The 21,297-nt window shown below is 37.6% G+C and overlaps 1 protein-coding gene across 11 annotated transcripts in view; it reads right to left on the reverse strand.

Moving 5' to 3' along the window:
* Positions 1 to 21,297, reverse strand: part of Tc2n (tandem C2 domains, nuclear) — a 73,474-nt gene that overhangs the window by 24,300 nt on the left and 27,877 nt on the right. For 10 of the 11 annotated variants that reach the window (XR_001780494.2, NM_001082976.2, NM_028924.3 and 7 more), the window contains 3 exons: positions 20,032 to 20,107; positions 19,215 to 19,315; positions 8,769 to 8,885 (listed from right to left, as the gene is read on the reverse strand). Coding sequence is in view for 9 of the 11 variants with exons in the window: in NM_001082976.2 (NP_001076445.1) it covers positions 8,769 to 8,885; positions 19,215 to 19,315; positions 20,032 to 20,107 (294 nt within the window). In the remaining 2 variants the exon portion in view is untranslated. Of the gene's footprint in view, positions 1 to 8,768; positions 8,886 to 12,668; positions 12,761 to 19,214; positions 19,316 to 20,031; positions 20,108 to 21,297 lie in introns of those variants that run through there. The other variant, XR_001780495.2, reaches the window with a different exon arrangement.

The following is a 21,297-nucleotide window of genomic DNA, read 5'->3' on the forward strand; positions in this document are numbered from 1 at the left end:
GTACTCATATGAATAAAAATAAATAAATCTTTTTTCTTTTTAAGGAAAGAAATATAGGAGAACACAGGCAAAAAGGTGAAGCCCTCAAAGAAGAAACACAAACCAAATCCAAGAACACATCAAAATGATCATTCACCATGATTGAGTAGGCTTCATTCCAGGGATGCAGGGATGGTTCAATATAAGGAAATCCATCAACTTAATCCACTATACACACACACACACACACACACACACACACAAAAGCCATGATCATCTCATTAGATGCTGAGAAAGCCTTTGACAAAATTCAACATCCCTTCATGGTTAAAGACTTGGGAAGATCAGGAACTCAAGGCCCATACCTAAACATAGTAAAAGCAATATAAAGCAAACTAGTAACCAACATCAAACTAAATGGAGAGAAACTTTAAGCAATTCTACTAAAATCAGGGGCTAGACAAAGCTGTTCACTCTCTCCCTACATATTCAATACAGTACTAGAAATCCTAGCCAGAGAAATTAGACAGCAAAAGGAGGTCAAAGAGATGCAAAATGGAAAGGAAGAAGTCAAAATATCATCATTTGCAGATGTATGATAGTACACTTAAGTGACCCCAAAAGCTCCACCAGAGAACACCTAAACCTGATAAACAACTTCAGCAAAGTGGCTGGATGTAATATTAATTCAAACAAATCAGTAGCCTTCCTCTACTCGAAGGATAAACAGGCTGAGAAAGAACATAGGGAAATGACACCCTTCACAATAGTCACAAATAATATAAAATTTCTTGCTGTGACTCTAACCAAACAAGTGAAAGATCTGTCTGGCAAGAACTTCAATTTCCTGAAGAAAGAAATCAAAGATCTCAGAAGATGGAAAATCCTCTCATGGTCATGGATTGTCAGGATTAATACAGTAAAAATGTCCATCTTGCTGAAAGCAAACTCTAGATTCAATGCAATCCCCATCAAAATTCCCACTCAATTCTTCATACACTTAAAAAGAGAAATTCTCAAATTCATTTGGAAAAACCAAAAACTCAGGATAGTGAAAACTATTCTCAAAAATAAAAGGATTTCTGAGGCAATTACCATCCCTGACCTGAAACTATATTACAGAGCAACAGTGATAAAAAACTGTATGGTATTGGTAGATCAATGGAATAGAATTGAAGACCCAGAAATGAAACCACACACCTATGATCAGTTGATCTTTGACAAAGGAGCTAAAACCATCCAGTGGAAAAGAGACAGCATTTTCAACAAATGGTGCTGGCTCAACTGTAGCATGTAGAAGAATGCAAATCGATCCATTCATATCTACTTGAAAAAAGTTCAAGTCCAAGTGGATCAAGGACCTCTACATAAAACCAGATACACTTAAAGTGGGGAAGAGCCTCAAACACATGGGCACAGGAGTAATTTTTCTGAACATAACACCAATGGCTTATGCTCTAAGATCAAGAATCCACAAATGGGACCTCATAAAATTGTGAAGCTTTCTGTAAGGCAAAGGACACTGTCAATAGGACAAAACAGCAACCAATAGACTGGGAAAAGATCTTTACCAATCCTACATCTGATAGCGGGCTAATATCCAATACATATAAAGAACTCAAGAAGTTAAACCCCAGAGAACCAAATAACCCTTATCAAAAAATGGGGAACAGAACTAAACAGGGAATTCTCAACTGAGGAAACTCGAATGGCCAAGAAACACCTAAAGAAATGTTCAACATCCTTAGTCATCAGGGTAATGCAAATCAAAACAACCCTGAGATTCCATCTCACACCAGTCAGAAGGGCTAAGATCAAAAACTCAGGGGACAGCAGATGTTGGCGAGGGTGTAGAGAAAGAGCAACACTCTTCCATTGCCAGTAGGATTTCAACCTAGTATAACCACTCTGGAAATCAGTCTGGAAGTTCCTCAGAAAATTTGACATGCTCCGACATGTGATAAGGACACATGCTCCACTATGTTCATAATATAATTATAACTCCAAAATTTGGCTACTATAATTATAATAGCCAAAAGATGGAAACAACCCAGATGTCCCTCATCAGAGGAATAGACACAGAAAATGTACATTTACACAATAGAGTACTACTCAGCTATTACATACAATAACTCATGAAATTTGCAGGCAAATGGATGGATCTAGAAAATATCCTCAGTGAGGCAACTCAGTCACAAAAGAACACACATGGTATGTACTCACTGATAAGTGGATATTAGACAAAGAGCATGGAATACCCACAATACAAGTCAATGAAGCTCAAGAGGAAGGAAGACCAAAGAGTGCATGTTTCAGTCCTACATAGAAGGGGTAACAAAATAATCAAGTGAAGTAGAGTGTGGGAGGGACTTGGGAGGAAGAGAGAAGGGGAGAGAAAAAAGAGGAGCATAATCAGGTATGGGGGATAGAGGAAATGTACAGATCTTAAGGAAATTGAACAAAGGTATGTAGCAATGGGGGATGGGGAGCTGGGGGTAGCAATGAGAAAGTCCCAGATGCCAGGACCCTATGACGATGACATTAGCTAAAATATCCAACAAAGGGGAGGGAGAACCTGTCAAGACCATATCCAGAGGTTAGGCATGGCCCCCTCCCCAGTTAAGGGATGGGGCCATCCACCCATCTCCAAAATTTTAACCCAGAATTGCTCCTGTTTAAAGGATATACAGGGACAAAGAGTGGAACAGAAACTACAGGAAAGGCAATTTACAGACTGCCCCATCTGGGAATCCATCCCACATGCAGACACCAAATCTAGACACTATTGCAGATGCTAATAAGTGTTTGCTGACAGAAGCCTGATATAGCTGTCTCCTGAGAGGCTCTGCCAGATCCTGACCAATACAGATGCAGAGGCTTGCAGCCAACCATGGGACTGAGCACAAGAACTCCAATGGAGGAGTTACAGGAAGGACGAAAGGAGCTGAAAGGGCCTTGTCTGGCATCAATGGGAGGGGAGGTCCTGGTCCTGTGAAGGTTTGATGTCCCAGTGTAGAGGAATGTTAGGGCAGTGAGGCAGGAGTTGGTGGGTGGGTGGATAGGAGGGGGAGCACCCTCATAAAAGCAAGGTAATAGGGGGTGGGTTAGGGGGTTTGCAAAGGGGAAACCAGGAAAGGGGATAACATTTAAAATGTAAATAAATAGAATATCCAATTAAAAAATTAATCATCTTAATCATCTTATACCAAAAATAAAAGAAAATCACACACACAAACATGAGCATGTGCACACACATGTGTGTACACACATACACACATACACACAAACACACACTCCCACACACACAAACACATCTAACAACAAAAGAAAAGGAACAATTATTGGTCATTAACAGCTCTCAACATGAGTGGATTCTATGCACCAATCAAAAGACACATGCTAACAAACTAGGTATGTGAACAGGATCCACCGTTCTTCTGCATAAAGAAACTTATCTCAGCAAAAATATAGACACTACCTCAGAGTAAAGAGCTGTAAAAAGATTTTCCAAGAAAAAAGATCTAAGAAAGAAGCAAGAATAGCCATTCTAATATCTCACAAAATAGACTTTCAACCAAAAGTTATCAAATGAGATGGGGAAGGACACTCCAAACTCATCAAAGGAAAAATCCACCAAAATGAAGTCTCAATTCAGAACATCTATTTCTCAAATAGGAACCCAATATATAAAAGAAACTTTACTAAAGCTCAAATTAACACACTGAACCACACACAATAATAATGGGGACTTAAACTCTCCATTTTCAACAAAGGAAAGATCATAGAAACAGTAAACAGAGAAACAAACTAACCAGTGTTATTAACCAAATGGATTTAACAGGTAGCTACAAAAAAATTCATCAAAACAAAAACAATATACCTTTTCTTCAGCACCTCATGTATCCTTCTCCAAAACTGACCATACAACTGGGCACAAAGCAAACCTCAACAGATACAAGACTGAAATAATCCCTTGCACTCTATCAGATCACCACGGATTAAGGTTGGACTTCAAAAAAACAGAAACAACATAGAGCCCACATACTTGTGGAAACTGAACAAATTTCTACTCAATGATCACTTTGTCAGGGAAGAAATAGAGAAATTAAAGACTTTCTAGAATTCAACAAAAATGAAGGCACAGCATACCCAAACCTTTGAGACACAATGAAAGCAATGCTAAGAGAAAAATCCATGGCACTAAATGCCTTCATAGAGAAACTGAAGAGATCTCATACTACCACCTTAACAGCACACCTGAAAGTTCAACAACAAAAAGAAGTAAATATACCCAAGAGGAGGAGACAGTAGGAATTAGTCAAACTCAGTGCTGAAATCAATCAATTATAAACAAAGAGAACAATATAAAGAATCAACAAATCCAAGAGCTGCTTCTTTGAGAAAATCAACTAGACAAATTTTTAACTAATTAAAAGGCACAGAGACAACATTCAAAAATTAACAAGATAAAAAATGAAAAGTGAGACATAAGAACAGAAACTGAAAAAAACTCAAAGAACCATTACGTCTTACTTCAAAAGACTTTACTCCACAAAATTGGAAAATCTAAACAAAATGGATGAGTTTCTAGACAGATACCACTTACCAAAGTTGAATCAAGATCAGGTAATCTATCCAAACAGTCTCATAATCCCTAAGGAAATAGAAGCAGTCATTAAAAGTTTCCCAATCAAAAAGAACCCAGGGGCAGATGACTTTAGAAAAGAATTCTACTAGACTTTCAAAGAGCTAATACAAACACTCCTCAAACTGTTCCACAAAATGAAACAGAAGGAATATTACCAAGCTCATTGTATGAGGCCACTATTACTCTGATACCTACACTACACAAAGACACAACAAAGAAAGAGAACTTCAGATCAGTTTCACTTATGAACATCGACACAAAAATACTCAATAAAATTCTTTTACACTGAATTCAAGAACACATCAAAAGCATCATTCACCATGATCAAGTAGGCTTCATCCCAGGGATGCAGAGATGGCTCAATATATGAAAAATCATCAATATAACACACTATAAAACAAACTGAAAGAAAAAAAACCACATTATTATTTCATTAGATGCTGAAAAGTCTTGGACAAAAACCATCCCCATTCATGAGTGTCTTGGAGAGATAATGGATTCAAGGCACATATCTAAATATAATAAAAGCAATACACAGCAAGCCAATAGCCAACACCAAATAAATCGAGAAAAGCTTGAAGCAATCACACCAAAATAGGGACAAGACAAGGCTGCTTACTCACTCCTGATCTATTAAATATAGTACTTGAAATTCTATCTAGAACAATAAGACAACAAAAAGAGTTCAAGAGCATGAAAATTGGAAAGGAAGAAGCGAATGTATCACACTATTCAAGGCTGATATAATAGTATACATAAGCAATCCCCAGAACTCTACCAGAGGACTCCTATAGCAAACACCTTCAGCAAATTGGCCGGACACAAAATCAACAAAGAAATCAGTAGCCCTTCTCTACACAAGTGATAAATGGGCTGAGAAAGAAGTTAAGGAAACAGTATCCTTCACAATAACAACAAAGAACATAAAATACCTTGGTGTAACTCTAACCAAGCAAGTGAAAGACCTATATGACGAGAACTTCAAATCCTGATGAAAAAAACTGAGGAAGATATCAGAGGATGGAAAGATCTCCCTTGCTAATGAATGAATAGGACTAACATAGCAAAAATGGTCATCTTACCAAGAGGAATGTTCAGATTCAATGTAATTCCCATCAAAATTCCAAGATAATTATTTTATATACCTTCAAAGAGCAAACTCAACTTCATATGGAAAAACAAAATAGCCAGAATAGCCACACAAAAAAAAAAAATTCACCACCATCCCTGATCTCAGGACGTTCTACACAGCAATAGTGATTAAAACAACAACAACAAAGCATGTATGGTACTGGTACAGAAACAGACAGGGTGATCAATAGAAGAGAATCAAAGACCAATACACCCATGAACACTTGATTTTCAACAAAGAAGCCAAAATCAAACAATGGGGGTAAAAAGAAAGCATCTTCAAAAAATGGTGCTGGATGACTGCTCATAGATGAATGCAAATAGATCCATAATTATCACCCTACAGAAAACTCAAGTCCTAGTGGATCAAGGACCTCAACATAAAACCAAATACACTGACTCCTATTAGTATTATTAGACTATTAGAGAGAGTGATAGCCTTGAATGCATTGGTACACATTTCCTGAACAGAACACCAATAGCTTAGTTCCTGAGATCAATAACTGATAAATGGGAACTAATGAAATTGAAAAGCTTCTTTATGGTAAAGGACACTATCAACAGGACAAAATGGCAGCCTACAGATTAGAAAAAAGATTTTCATTAACCCTTCATCCAAAAGAGGGCTAATATCCAAAATATATAAAGAACTCAAGAAGCTAGACACCAAAAAACCAAATAACCCAATTAAAAACTGGAGTACATAAGTAAACCGAGCATTCTCAAAAGAGGACTAGTAAATGTATGAGAAGCACTTAAAGAAATATACTTAGTCATCAGGGAAATGCAAAGCACTCTGAGATTCCATCATACTCATCAAAATGACTAGGATCAAAAACTCACGGGACAGTACATGCTGTAAGGTTATGGAGAAAGGGGAACACTCCTTTATTGCTGGTGGGAGTGCAAAGTTGTACAACCACTCTGGAAATCAATCTAATGGTTTCTTACAAAATTGGAAATAGTTCTAACTGAAAGCTATACCACTCCTGGGCATATACCCAAAAGATGTTCTACCATACCACAAGGACAAGTGCTTCCCTATGCTCATAGCACCTTTATTTGTAATAGCCAGAAACTAGGAACAACCCAAATGCCCCTCAATTGAAAAATGGATACAGAAAATGAGGTTCATTTACACATTGGAATACTATTCGGCTGTTAAAAGTAAGGACATCATGAATTTTGCAGGCAAATGGATGGAACTAGAAAATATCCTGAGTGAGGTAACCCAGACTCCAAAGTACTTGCATAGCATGTACTCACTGATAAGTAGATATTAATTATAAAGTACATGATATACCCCACAGACCCAAATAAGTTAAACAAGTTTAAAGGCCCAAGCAAGGAAGCTTGAATCATACTTAGAAAGGGAAGCAAAATAATCATAGGAGGTAGAGGGAAGGCTGGTTCAGAGTGGGAGAGGGTAGGGTGAACAGAATTGGGAGGCAGGGTCAGGAGTTGGGAGAGAGCAGAAGAGAGGCCGGAGGGTCAGAGGAATGAATGGAAATCTGTAGCTGCTGGTGGTAGGAGTTGAGGAGAGAATCTCTAGGAAGTGCCAGAGACCTGAGAGCCTCCTGGGGGGCTCCTAAGGAGTCCATGCGAATGACCTTAAGCCAACAGTAGGAACATGGAACATAAAAAAGTCACTTCCTGTAGCCAAGCAGGAACTCCAGTAGAGTGATAAGGACACCAATTCATCCTCCGAACTTTCAACCCAAAATTTGTCCTGTCTAAAAGAAATGTAGGGATGGAGTAGAAACTTAAGGAAAGGCCCAACAATAACCTGCCCAACTCAAAACTGATCCATGGGCAACCACCGGTCTCTGACACTATTAATGATACTCTGTTGTGCTTACAGATAGGAACCTAGCATAACTGTCCTCTGAGAGACTTCACCCAGCAGTGAGCTGAAACAGATACAGATATCTACTGCCAAACACTGGATGAGGGTCAGAGACACTAATGGAAGAGCTGGGGGAAGGGTTGAAGGTCCTGAAAAGGAAAGGGAGCCCCAGAGGAAAACCAACAGAGTCAACTAACTTGGACTCCTAGAGCTCTTTGAGACTGAGCCAACAACCAAAGAACATACACGAGCTGCAATGAGGCCCCGGCACATATACAGCAGACATGTAGCTCATTCTCCATGGCTGCTGTGTCTGGCCTCAGTAGGAGAACATGAGCCTAACCTGGCAGAGACTTGATGAGCCAGGGTGGGGAGGATATCCAGGGGGTTACACCATCCTAGAGGTGAAGGGGAGAGACACACTGTGAGGGAAGGGCCAGGAGGGGAAACAGCTGTTGGGATGTAAACATGTGTGTGTGTATGTGTGTGTGTGTGTGTGTGTGTGTGTGTGTGTGTGTGTGTGCGCGCGCGCGCGCGCGCGCATGTGCACCTATGTGTAACACAGAGTGCATACTGTTTTGCAGTGGACCTGAGTTCAAGTCCCAGCATCCATTTCAGGTGGCTTGAACCACCTGTTAACTCCAGCTTGAAGAGAAACAATCCTCTGGCTTCAATATGCATTTACACTTAAATATAAATGATTTTAAATATCTTTTTAAATACCATTTCATTTGTATGTAAAAACTTAACTTTTAAACATATCAAATGACAATAATGAGCATGTCTTTAAATTAATATGAAACAATCTATAAAACAAAACTGAAGGTAATAAACATAGTTATAATAATTGGAAGATTTTGATAAAGATATTAACTACAATTTTGCAATGACTTTTGAAAGTCAAAAAGTTGTTGGGAGCAAGTACAGTAAAGAAGTTTCTTACTTATTGCTAATCTATATTTTCTAGTAATTAAGATTTTTTAAATTCATCTACTATTAAACAATAAAATAGCAAATAGTCGTGATTTAAAAATATCTTTTAAAAGCAAAAATACATCATTTTAGCTTGTCCAAATTAAAACACTTTCTTATTCTCACATTTAACATAAATAAAAGTAACTAATAAGAGAAGAGTGATAAATTCAAACACAAAGAGCCACTTACATTGGAACCTTCTTTGGCTGAAGATTTGAAATGCACTGGTTTGGACAATGTTAAAATTCCTTTTATAGAAATTGTGGGAGTGTCTCCATAACTAGAGGGCCAACTTATATCTCTGCACTTTAAAAAGAAGAAAGCATAAGTTAAGTTTTACAAAGGACTCTGACAACACAAATATATGATATATTTATTGAGTTAATAACTTTTCTGAAGCAAGATCTGTTTATATAGCCCTGGTTGTTTTGAAACTTGTAATGTATACCAATCTTGTCTCAGAGACCCACCTGCCTCTGCTTCCAGAGTGTTGGGATTACAGGTATGAGCCACCACGCCCTACTGAATTAATTATTTTTAGTTAAAATTTTAAATAAATTTTAGAATATTAAGATTTCACACTTCATCCAAATTAACATGTTGACATTTTCCTTCATGACATTTTCATATATTTTTGTCTTAGTTGCTCACTCTTCTATTCCTCTCCTTGCCCTGCCTCTCACTTGTCTCCAATTGTCGTCTTCTAGCTTTCAAGTAACAAGTATTCCATTATCATCCCTAAGCCCCTGCCTTAAAAGCTCTTTTCCATAACAAATAATGAAAAAATAATATGCAACGGCCATCCCCTTTGTGTTCCTCTAATTTCCTGATTTATGTACATATAAGTACAAATATAAAAATTAAAGGGAGGGTCACAATATGAAAGAGAACTTGCAATATTCTTGTGAGTTGTGTTTATCTCACTTGTTAATTTCCAGATCTATCCACTTTCCTGAAATATTCATAATTTATATAGCTAAATAAAATTCTATTGTGTATATGTACATTTTCATTATTCATATGTTAATGGACATCTAGGCTGATTTAATTTCCTTTCTATTATAAATAGTAAAACAATAAACATGAATGTACAAGTATATCTACAATGAGATTTATAAACCTTTGAGTATATGCTTAGAAATAGAGTCCTATAGTAGTATTTTTAGGTTTGGGGGGAATTTGTTTCTAGTTTTTGTTGTGAAGAGATGCAGGAAATCTGCCTCTGCACTTTCCCACTGCTCGCACAGTTAGAGCTACCCTTCCTCCCTTTTCCCAGCATAGATGCCTCTGGCCTTTTGTAGAGGGCAAAAAGAGAGGGCCCAACCTGGCACCGGATTATTGCAATTCCCTTTTTCATGGTGGCAGTCTTTTCCCCCTAACAACCCTTCCCCGGGGGTGGGGGAAGTGATAGATGCCAGCCTTAGGAACAGACAAAAGGCAACATATCAGCCTCTGTGAAACCAAGACTGACACTCTCCTTGATAGATAACCAACATTTCTCCAGTGCAGACGGCTCCTGTTCTTGAAGGGAACAAGGACCAAACGGCCTTGAAATGATAAGTGGTCCACACTTGGACAATGAGAGACGGGCAATTAAGTGTTCCCAGACAGCTGTGACAGTTTGTAAAAATACACTAGCTCCTGATAGCACCATAAAGTTGCTTCCCAGGTGGTGTGTATGGGCCTGGTGCTGTTTGTATGTTGATGCCAATTCTGCTCTCCTAGAAGGGGTTGTGGACAAGGAGTAAGTCATACTCAGGTGACTTCTTGTGAACCAATCCCTTAATGAGTAAAGGAGCCAATCGCTGGGCAAGTAGGTGGCACTTCCAGGTTGGACGCAGGACTAGACAAAGCAGGAGAGAGGTCATTTTTGGATGGGGAGAGCATGAAGATAAGATGTAATTACGAGTGTCTCCCAGTTTCAATGGTGGATCCTTCAGAATTTAGATTTAATAAGGCTTACCGATTAGGATTTTAGTTGTTGTGCCCAGCAATTGAGTTACCTTTGTTTCTGAACTAAGTCTGTGGTGTTTTTCTTCACTCAGTGGTTCGATTGGGTTCAAGAAAGAAAGGTACATTTGCCAAATGTGCACCACAAAAGCTGCAGGGGGTGGGGGTGGGGGTTGAAGCATTGGGACTGGCCTGGTAGCAACCTGCCAGTGGCACCTTAAGAGAGCTGGGTGGAGACATTTGGGGGAGCTTGGAGCCAGAGTCTCCATGAGATAAAAACAGGCAGGCCAGACCACCAGGACAGAGAGTAGCAAGGCATAGTGCTGTAACTTGCCATTCTATTTTAATATTTTGCAACACCCAGGTCAGAAGGGTCCCCCTTCCTGCTGCACAGTTCTGCCCTGATGTCTGAACAAACATTATCAGGTTTGAAGAATGGCTTCCCCTGGTCACCTCCCCAGTCACATAACCCCAAAGTCCAAAGATCCCTGATTATGCATGTGCGTGTATAAATAGTCCAAGCCCCTGGACATGGGCATCGCATTCCTAACCTGTGCAGTGGGAAAGGCTTGAAAGCCAGGTCTGACTCCTAAATAAAGGCTCTCTTTGTTATTACATTGGACTTGCACTTCCTGGTGATCTTCTGGGGTTCCTGAAAACCAGGGCTAACAGTTGGTTTGTTCATTTTTTTGGTTTTGGTGTTTGGGTTTTTGTTTTGTTTTGTTATTTAGACATTTCCACAATGATTTCCATAGTGGTTACACCAGTTTACACACTCACAAAGGGTTTCTTTCTCTAATACCCTCACCAGTATTTGTTGTCATTTGTCTTTTGATGATAGCCATTCTGACTAGAATGAGATAAGATCTCAAAGAAGTTTTAATTTGTATTTACCTGGGAATCCTGAACATTCTTTTTTTACTAAATTCCTTAATAGTTAGATCAATATATATATACATGCAATCATATATATTGAATAAATTATAAATTATATATATAGAATGAATATAGATATATATATCCATGTATATATATACATATATATATGTATACACACAAATATATATGTATGTGTGTGTATATGTATATATATATGTATTCACACACACATATATATATATATATGTGTGTGTGTGTGTGTGTGTGTGAATGAATTGGAACTTTCTACCAATAAAGCTTTTGTATCTCACTATTAAGGTGTATTTTAAAATAAAAGTAAACTTTGCTATAATATTGCATAAAATATATGAGGAACATTTAAGACATACTCTGTCTTTATGATATAAATTTTGATCTCAGTGGTACTAACTAAATGAAGTCTGTTTGTTGAAATTCAGAAGTTACATGACACTCTACCAATAATATATTAGCCATGTGGTCCAACCTTCTCACATCTGGGTAAAATAAACTCAATATAGCAAAGAGACAGCTGCATATCCACATTTACTGCAGTACTACTAACAATAAGTAGCAAAATATAAAGTCATATATAGATATATAGACCATGTGCTATATTGTAAAAAATACTATTCTTCCATAAAAAGAATTAAGTTCTATCACTTGTAGCACAGTGTATACTTAACATTACGTAGAATATTAAATGAAGTAGTTCACTGATTATTTTTATATTAGCACACATTTTCTTGACAATGAAAAGACTTCATTCTTCTTATATTTGAAAAGAAATACATTGTGTAATAACACATTTTCCTTTGTTTTTGGACATTGTAATGGCTAGTCTTGGTTGGCAACTTGACTACATCACATCTGGAACTAAATACCCAAAATGAAGAGCACACTTGTGAGTGAATTTTTGTTTAATATGAAGTAGGAAGACCTACTTCTACATCAAATCTTTTAGGTAGAAAGACACATATGTAATACATATCTTTTGACCTGAAAAAAAAAGGCCTTTAATTCAGTTCTAATATGAGCCAAACCTTCTGCTAGACGCCTATATATATAAGGACAAGTAACAGGAAAATGTTTGTTCTTTACCTTTCTGCCCTTGCCTTGCTAGCAAACCCACTCCTTCACTTACATAAGGGCCTACTTCTTTAGTACGCCAGTATATACTGAACATCAGCAGAGATATCAAAACTCATGAACTGTGTATACTAGGTTAATTCTGTAATTTACCTGCTGTGGTGTTACAATAGATATTCATGTGAAAGTAACTTGGTTATATCTTGACTTGGAGTCATTTAGGTAAATTTCCAGGACAGGTATATCTGGGCAGACAAATATATATGAATTCCTATTTGTGAATTTTGATTTTATGTAGATTCATAAAAGTATTCATAACATGAGCTAAGTAAAACCGTCTAAGAGTACAAAGAAAACTAATGATATGTAAAAGGTAAATATTGGGAAGGGGAAGGGAGGGTGCATAGGTCTAACATACACCATGTGAAAAGTTTAACATTATTTTTTTTTTTTTAATCCAGTATGGGTCTGCACCTGGAGCTGATCCTGTGCCACAGTGCTCCATAACAAAATACCACTGGGAGAGAACTGGTCCCCGCGGAGGGCCGACACACCTGTGAGCACAGGTAAGACCAGTTCTTCTGCTCAGAGGGATATGTCCAGAGCGCTCAGGTCACAGGAACCTAGAAACAGTCTGGGACAGGATCCATCCAATTTCTGTCTGGGCCTGGAGCTTGTCCTGTGCATTCCATACCCAAATACCACCAGGAGAGAGCTGGTCTCTCAGGAGTGCTAATACACCTATGAGCACAGTTAAGACCACCACTTCTGCTCAAAGTCCTGACTCAAGAGGGACCCGTTGAGAGCCATCAGAACACAGGAACCAAGGAAAAGCTAGGGACAGGAGCCTTCCAGTTTCCCTCTATACCCCAGAGCTGACCTTCCAACATAGCTCTCCATACCAAATTCCTCCCAAAGAGAACTGGTCTCCCAGGAGTGCTGACACACAGTCAGAGACAGCAAGACCAGCTAACACCAGAGACAGCCAGATGGCAAGAGGCAAAGGCAAGAAACTAAGCAACAGAAACCAAGACTACTTGCATCATCATAACCTAGTTCTCCCACCACAGTGAGCCCTGTATACCCCAACACACCACAAGAGCAAGACTCTGATTCAAAATCACATTTCATTATGATGATAAAGGACATTAAGAAGGACATAAATAACTCCCGTAAAGAAATAGAGGAGAACGGAGGTAAATAGCTAGAAGTCCTTAAAGAGGAAATACAAAAGTCCCTTAAAGAATTACAGGAAAACACAACCAAGCCAGGTGTGGTGGCGCACACCTTTAATCCCAGCACTTGAGAGGCAGAGGCAGGTGGATTTCTGAGTTCGAGGCCAGCCTGGTCTACAAAGTGAGTTCCAGGACAGCCAAGGCTACACAGAGAAACCCTGTCTCGAAAAAAAAAAAAAAAAAAAAAAAAAAAAAAAAAAAAAAAAAAAAAAAACCCACAACCAAACAGGTGAAGGAATTGAACAAAAACTTCCAGGATCTAAAAATGGAAATAGAAACAATAAAGAAATCACAAACAGAAACAACCCTGGAGATAAAAAGCCTAGGAAAGAGATCAGGAGTCATAGATGCAAGTATCACCAACAGAATACAAGAGAAAGAAGAGAGAATCTCAGATGCAGGAGATACCATAGAAAACATTGACACAACAGTCAAAGAAAATGCAAAATGCAAAAAGGTCATAACCCAAAATATCCAGGAAATCCAGTACACAATGAGAAGACCAAACCTAAAGATAATAAGTATAGAAGAGAGTGAAGATTCCAAACTTAAACAACCCGTAAATATCTTCAACAAAATTATAGAAAAAAAAAAAAAAACTTCCCTAAACTAAAGAAAGAAATACCCATAAACCTACAAGAGGCCTACAGAATTCCAAATAGATTGGACCAGAAAAGAAATTAATAATAATAATACAGAATACACAAGATACAGTCCACAGAAATGAAAAAGCTCAACAAGCTGAAGTGCCCAAGTGAGGATGCCTCAGTCCCACTTAGGAGAGAAAAGAAAGCAATCACAAGTGGGGGGGCGGGGGGTAGGTAGGGAACATGGAGGGAAAGTGGGCCGGGTGGGGAAGAGGGGAACCTGATCTGGTATCGGGTGAGGGAAAAGGACTGAAGCCCTGAGGGACAGCAGAAAGAATGAAAATAGGCAACCTCAAGAAATAGGAGGATGGGAGACCCCCAAGAATGCCCCAGAGACCTGGGAGGTAAGAGACTCCCAGGACTCAGAGGCAGGGACCTTAGATGAAATGCCCAACAGTAGGGAGAGGGAACTTATAGACCCCACCTCCAGCAGGAAGACATCAAGTGAGGGATGGGGTTTCCATGCCAGTCACACCTCTAACCCATAATTGTTCTTGTTTGAAAGAATTACAAGGATGGAAATGGAGAGGAAAACGAGGAAAAGAAGGTCCAGCAACAGGCCCAAAGTGGGATCCAGCTCAAGGGGAGGTCCCAAGGCCTGACCCTATTACTGAAGATATGGAATGCTCACAAAAAGGGATCTATCCTGACTTCCCTCCAAAAGACCCAACAAGCAACTGAAAGAGTCAGATGCAAACATTTGCACCCAACCAATGTACAGAAGCAGCTGACCCCTGTTATTGAATTAGGGAAGGCTGAAAGAAGTTGAGAAGGGCAACCCTGTAGGAGGACCAGCAGTCTTAATTAATCTGGACCCCCAAGATCTCTCAAACACTGGACCACCAAACAGACAGGATACACCAGCTGATATGAAGACCCCAACACTCATCCATACAGTAGAGGACTTCTCGGTGTGTGCTCATTCAGAGATGATACACCTAATCCTCGAGAGACTGGAGGCCACAGGGAATTTAGAGGTCAGGTGGGGAAGGGAGGTGGGTGCATCCATGTGGAGACAGGGTGGGGTGGGGAGGAGGTGTGGTATGTGGAGCAGTTGGAGGGTGGATGGGGGAGTGGGGAATGGAACACGAAGTGTAAAAGAATGAATTAAAAATAAAATAAATTTTAAAAAAAGGAAATTACTCCTGTCACATAATAGTCAAAATGCCAAAAGCACAAAACAAAGAAAGAATATTAAAAGCAATAAGGGAAAAAGGTCAAGTAACATAAAAAGGCAGACCTATCAGAATTACATCATACTTATCACCAGAAACAATGAAAGCTAGAAGATCCTGGGCAGATGTTATACAGACACTAAGAGAACATAAATACCAGCCCAGGCTACTATACCCAACAAAACTCTAAATTACCAAAGATGGAGAAACCAAGATATTCCATGATAAAACCAAATTTACATAATATCTTTCCACAAATCCAGCCCTTCAAAGGATAATACATGGAAAATGCCAACACAAGAAGGGAAACTACACCCTAGAAAAAGCAAGAAAGTAATCTTCTTTAACAAACCCAAAAGAAGATAGCCACACAAACATAGAAATAACATCAAAAATAACAGGAAGCAACAATCACTACTCTTTAATATCTCTTAGCATCAATGGACTCAATTCTCCAATAAAAAGACATAGACTAACAGAGTGGATACGTAAACAGGACCCAGCATTTTGCTGCATACAGAAAACGCACTTCAGTGTTAAAGACAGACACTACTACCTCAGAATAAAGGGCTGGAAAACAATTTCCCAAGAAACAAGCTGGAGTAGCCATTCTAATACCAAATAAAAGCAACTTTTATCCAAAGGATAAGGAAGGACACTTCATACTCATCAAAGGAAAAATCTACAAAGAAGAACTCTCAGTTCTGAATATCTATGATCTAAATGCAAGGGCACCCACATTCATAAAAGAAACTTTACTAAAGCTCAAAGCTCACATTGCACCTCATACAATAATAGTGGGAGACTTCAATATCCTACTCTCATCAATGGACACATCATAGAAACACAAACTAAACATAAACACATTGAAACTAACATAAGTTATGGACCAAATAGATTTAACAGGTATCTATGGAACAAAGAATTATAAAACAAAAGAACATACCTTCTTCTCATCACCTCACGGTACCTTCTCCAAAATTGACCACATAATTGGTCAACACATAGAAGAAGATTGAAATAAGCCCATGCATCCTATCAGATCACCACGAACTAAGGCTGGTCTTCAATAGCAACAAAAACAACAGAAAGCCCATATACCCATGGAAGCTGAACAACATTCTATTCAATGATAAATTGGTCAAGGAAGGAAGGAAGGAAGGAAGGAAGGAAGGAAGGAAGGAAGGAAGGAAGGAAGGAAGAAAGAAAGAAAGAAAGAAAGAAAGAAAGAAAGAAAGAAAGAAAGAAAGAAAGAAACTAAAGACTTTTTAGAATTTAATGAAAATGAAGGCACAACATACCCAAACTTATGGATACAATGAAAGCAGTGCTAAAAGGAAAACGCATAGCTCTTAGTGCCTCCTAAAGAAACTGGAGAGAGCATACACTAGCAGCTTGATAGCACAGCTGAAATCTCTAGAACACAAAGAAGCAAATATACACAAGAGGAGTAGAGAGTAGGAAATAAATTCATGGCTGAAATCAACCAAGTAGAAACAAAAAGAACTATACAAAGAGTCAACAAAATGAGGAGTTGTTTCTTTGAGAAAATCAACAAGATAGATAAACCCTTAGCCAGACTAACCAGAGGGCACAGAGACAGTATCCAAATTAACAAAATCAGAAATGAAAAGGGAGATATAACAACAAAAACTGAGGAAATTCAAAAAAATCATCAGATCCTACTACAAAAGACTATATTCTACAAAGTTGGAAAATCTGGATGAAATGGACATTTTTCTAGACAGAAACCAAATACCAAAGTTAAACCAGGATCAGATAACCATCTAAAAAGTCTCATAACTGCTAAAGAAATAAAAGCAGTCATTAAAAGTCTCCTAACCAAAAGGCCCAGGACCTGATGGGTTTAGTGCAGAATTCTATCAGGATCTTCACAGAAGACCTAATACCAATACTCTTCAAACTATTCCACAAAATAGAAACAGAAGGAACACTACCCAATTCATTCTATGAAGCCACAGTTACACTGAGTAGTCTTCTTTGGAGATGGAACAGTTTTTGTCTAATCAGGAACTTGTCACAATTTCCTCTCATAGAGGACTTCATAAAAGATTTTTTCTACTTATATCATGTTTAATGTTCCAAATACATTTTTAAAACTTGTTCAGTGCATATTACTTTAGCTTCAGAAGATATCATGTATATTTAAGAGGCATTTAACTATTATAAATTATTTTGATAACTTAAAAATGTCAATACTAAGTTATATATTTTAAAATAAATTTTATTCGTTTAATAAACAAATAAAATTTTTAAAAGATTATAAAAATAAAAATCCAGTATGATGGCAGAAGAAAGAGAAAGGAAGAGAGACACAGAGAAAAACAAAGAGACAGAGATACATAAAGACAGAGACAGCCAGAGACATATACACTGCCAGAGACAAAGAGGTAGGAGGAAAAATAAAATGAATGTAAGAAAGATAAGCACCACCTGCTCTTCCTTTGATGTGGAAACTAAAGACAATATAAACCTGACTATATGACTAATTGTAATGATAACTGAGTTTAGGAGATGAGGGGTAAAGTAATTCTGTATTCCAATACATTTTCTGTATATCTGTTAGACTGTAACACTGATTCTTGCAAATTTATATAATGATACAAATTCCCCAAAATAAAATATTTTTGACATACGTCCCTTCCTCATATTTAAAATTGTTTTACAGCCTGGGAACTAGGACAATTATTCACGTCCTTAATCTTTTGGAATCTGTATTACTTTTAATTTCAAACTCTTCCTGACAATATGAACCAAAAAAATAAGTAGAACATGTCACAGATGTCATAAATTACACAATAATGTCCAACTCTTCTATGGCATCAAAATAAAAGATGTTAATTTGTCCATTACATGTAGTTTTGATCAAGATATATACATAGATGCATACATCTACTCTCCATTATAAGAGGTGTAGTATCAGAAGAAACTCCCTACCAACTTTGGCTACTCAAACAGGGGCAACAGTAGGTAAAACTGCATATGTCTGCATCTACAAATCCACACCCCCCAAGTATTATCTTAAAATGAATTATCCTTTTGTATTTCTCCTTTCAAGGGCTATCTGTTAAATTCTTAGATCATTTGTTTGAAGTCTGGGGGTTTTGGTGTTTCATGCTTTCAGTTCTTTCTATATTCTAGATATTAAGTAGAACTGGCAAAGATTTTCTCCTATTCTGTAGGCTGTACATTCACTCTGCTGATAGTTTCCTTGCTATTCAGAAATTATTAAATTTCTTGAAATTCCACTTGTTAATCTCTGGGTTGGATATTTTGTTAATTTCCTGTGCTTTAGAGTTCTAATCAAAAAGTTTTCACCTATTCCTGTATCTTGAAGTGCTTTTCCTGTTTCCTTCCAGCAGTTTCAGTGTTAAACACTTTATTAAACACTCTTTCCTGAAAAATAGAATAGAATCCTAAATTTTAAGACAGCTATTGATACTTTTTTCAGAAGGAAGCCACACTAGATACTTGTAGGTTATAAAATGTAACCTAATTGAATGGATATAAAGGAAATAAAATAAAATAAAACAATTGAATAATTTTATATTCAATTATATAAAATTAAATGTAAATATTCAATTTTATAATTAAAAATACATATTAATTATGCTAATTTACCTGCAAAACTGTGATCCAGATCTGCTCTGCTGAAGAATTATAAAATAATTTCACATTCAATCTCCCCAAGTCTCTTTCATCTCCTGATAGGGTAATTGTATCTGAATTTTAAAGAATAAAGAATAAAAACTCCAGGCAATATTGTTAATCCAATTAACCTTTGATTTAAACCAATTTTGAAAGCACAAATAAAACAAATGTTTTGGACTTTTGAGACAATATCTTACTATGTAGCCTTGGCTGTCCTGTAACTCACTCTGTAGATCAAGCTGGCCTTGAACTCACAGAGATCTTCCTGCCTCTCACTCCCAAGTGCTGAGAGTCAAGACATGTGCCACCATGCCTGGCAAAACCTGATATATATATATATATATATATATATATATATATATTTAAGTCTCCAGAATAGTAAGATAAAGATCACACTTCTGTGGGGTTTTGTGAAGTCCTAGAAATAAAATACACTAAGAATGCATATCGTTTAGGAATTTAACAGAACTGCAATGTGAGGAATTAAGTTAAAACGCTGCAAACAGCACTTATCAGGTTTATGTGTTTCTGAAAGTTCCTTAATCCATGTACTTTAAATCCTAAATAAAAGGTATGTAATAGCTTACTTTAAAATTTTTTATTTCTGCTTGAACACTAAGTCATGGGCTATCTGGTCTCAATTTGTGATAATACCATCAACATTGGTACAATAACCAGCAAACAAAATGAATTGCATACTTTTTTCTTTATCCGATTATAACTGACAAGATACTACTAAGTAGAAATAACCTGCTGAGCAGTATACATAGGATACTGTATTCCTTACCCAGGCTTCTGTTACTGCCCTGAGAATTTTTTCTTGAAGAAGAACTACTAGGAACACTGGAAAATGAGTCATGTCTCTGCAACAATAACAATAGCAGCAATATGCTTCAGTCAGAAAATGAGCCTCAAACTATAAAAACTTTCAAGCTTATGCCCCAATAAAAACCTTGATATCAAATTCCATGTTAATCAATTTGTCATTGTTATTGGTCTGAACTTCCCACACTTATAGGAGAGGAAAGAAGTTTTAACATGTAATGAGAAATACCTTAGTAAGTAACATTAGAAAACCTTTACTATTTTGGGTTTGGTCTTAATTTTCATATTGCAAACATTACTGGAAGTGTCCAGTAACCTATTAAAATGTAAAACAGTGTTATCATCGCATACTCACTCTACACCAGGAACATCAGCATCGTGCAAACCATACAAATAATACTTCAGAGACCATCACAGGACTACTGAACAGAAAATTCTAGGGGTGAATGAAGCTTTGACAGTTTGTATTTAGCATAATCATCAAACAATTCAGATGTGTGTTAAAAGAGTGCTTTATACAGCATTAGTTGGGGTACACTGTGTGATGGTAGGTCTCTGTATATTCAATTGTTAATTCTGTACTAGCAGAGAGTTCATATTTTGTAAATATTCTTTCCTCCTTACCTGCCTTAGGCATTTTAAAATTGTATCTGATTGGCTTTAATAAAGATCTGATGGCCAATAGCTGGGCAGGAAATAGTGGATCTTCTGGGCAGACTCAGGGAGGAAAAGTCAGAGGCAGGGGTACCAGCTGACATGGAGGTGGACAGATGGACAAGAGCTGGGCAGAGAAACACAATTGACTATGTAGAGGGATATAGTGCCCAGTTTAGTCTGGATAGAGTGCGCTTGGAGGCCTAGGCTTTAAAATATTAATAAACCTCTGTGTAGATAATTCATATTGCTGGTGGGTTTGAGATAGTCCTGGTATGACAATTAAAAACCCGTGATAGAAATATTAAGGCTAATTGAAAATGAATGCCCATTTTGTAAAACATAACTTCCACACTAACTTAAAAAGAAGTCCATGCCCTGATATAGCAGCTGTCTCCTGTGATTCTTTGCCAGTGCCTGGCAAATACAGAAGTGGATGCTCACATCTATAGGATGGAACACAGGGCCCCCAATTGAGGAGCTAGAGAAAGCACCCAAGAGCTGAAGGGGTCTGCAACCCTATAGGAAGAACAGCAATATGAACTAACCAGTACCCCAGAGCTCGTGTCTCTAG

Source organism: Mus musculus, chromosome 12 (assembly GCF_000001635.26).
Source record: "Mus musculus strain C57BL/6J chromosome 12, GRCm38.p6 C57BL/6J".
In the NCBI taxonomy this organism is placed as follows: Eukaryota; Metazoa; Chordata; class Mammalia; order Rodentia; family Muridae; genus Mus; species Mus musculus.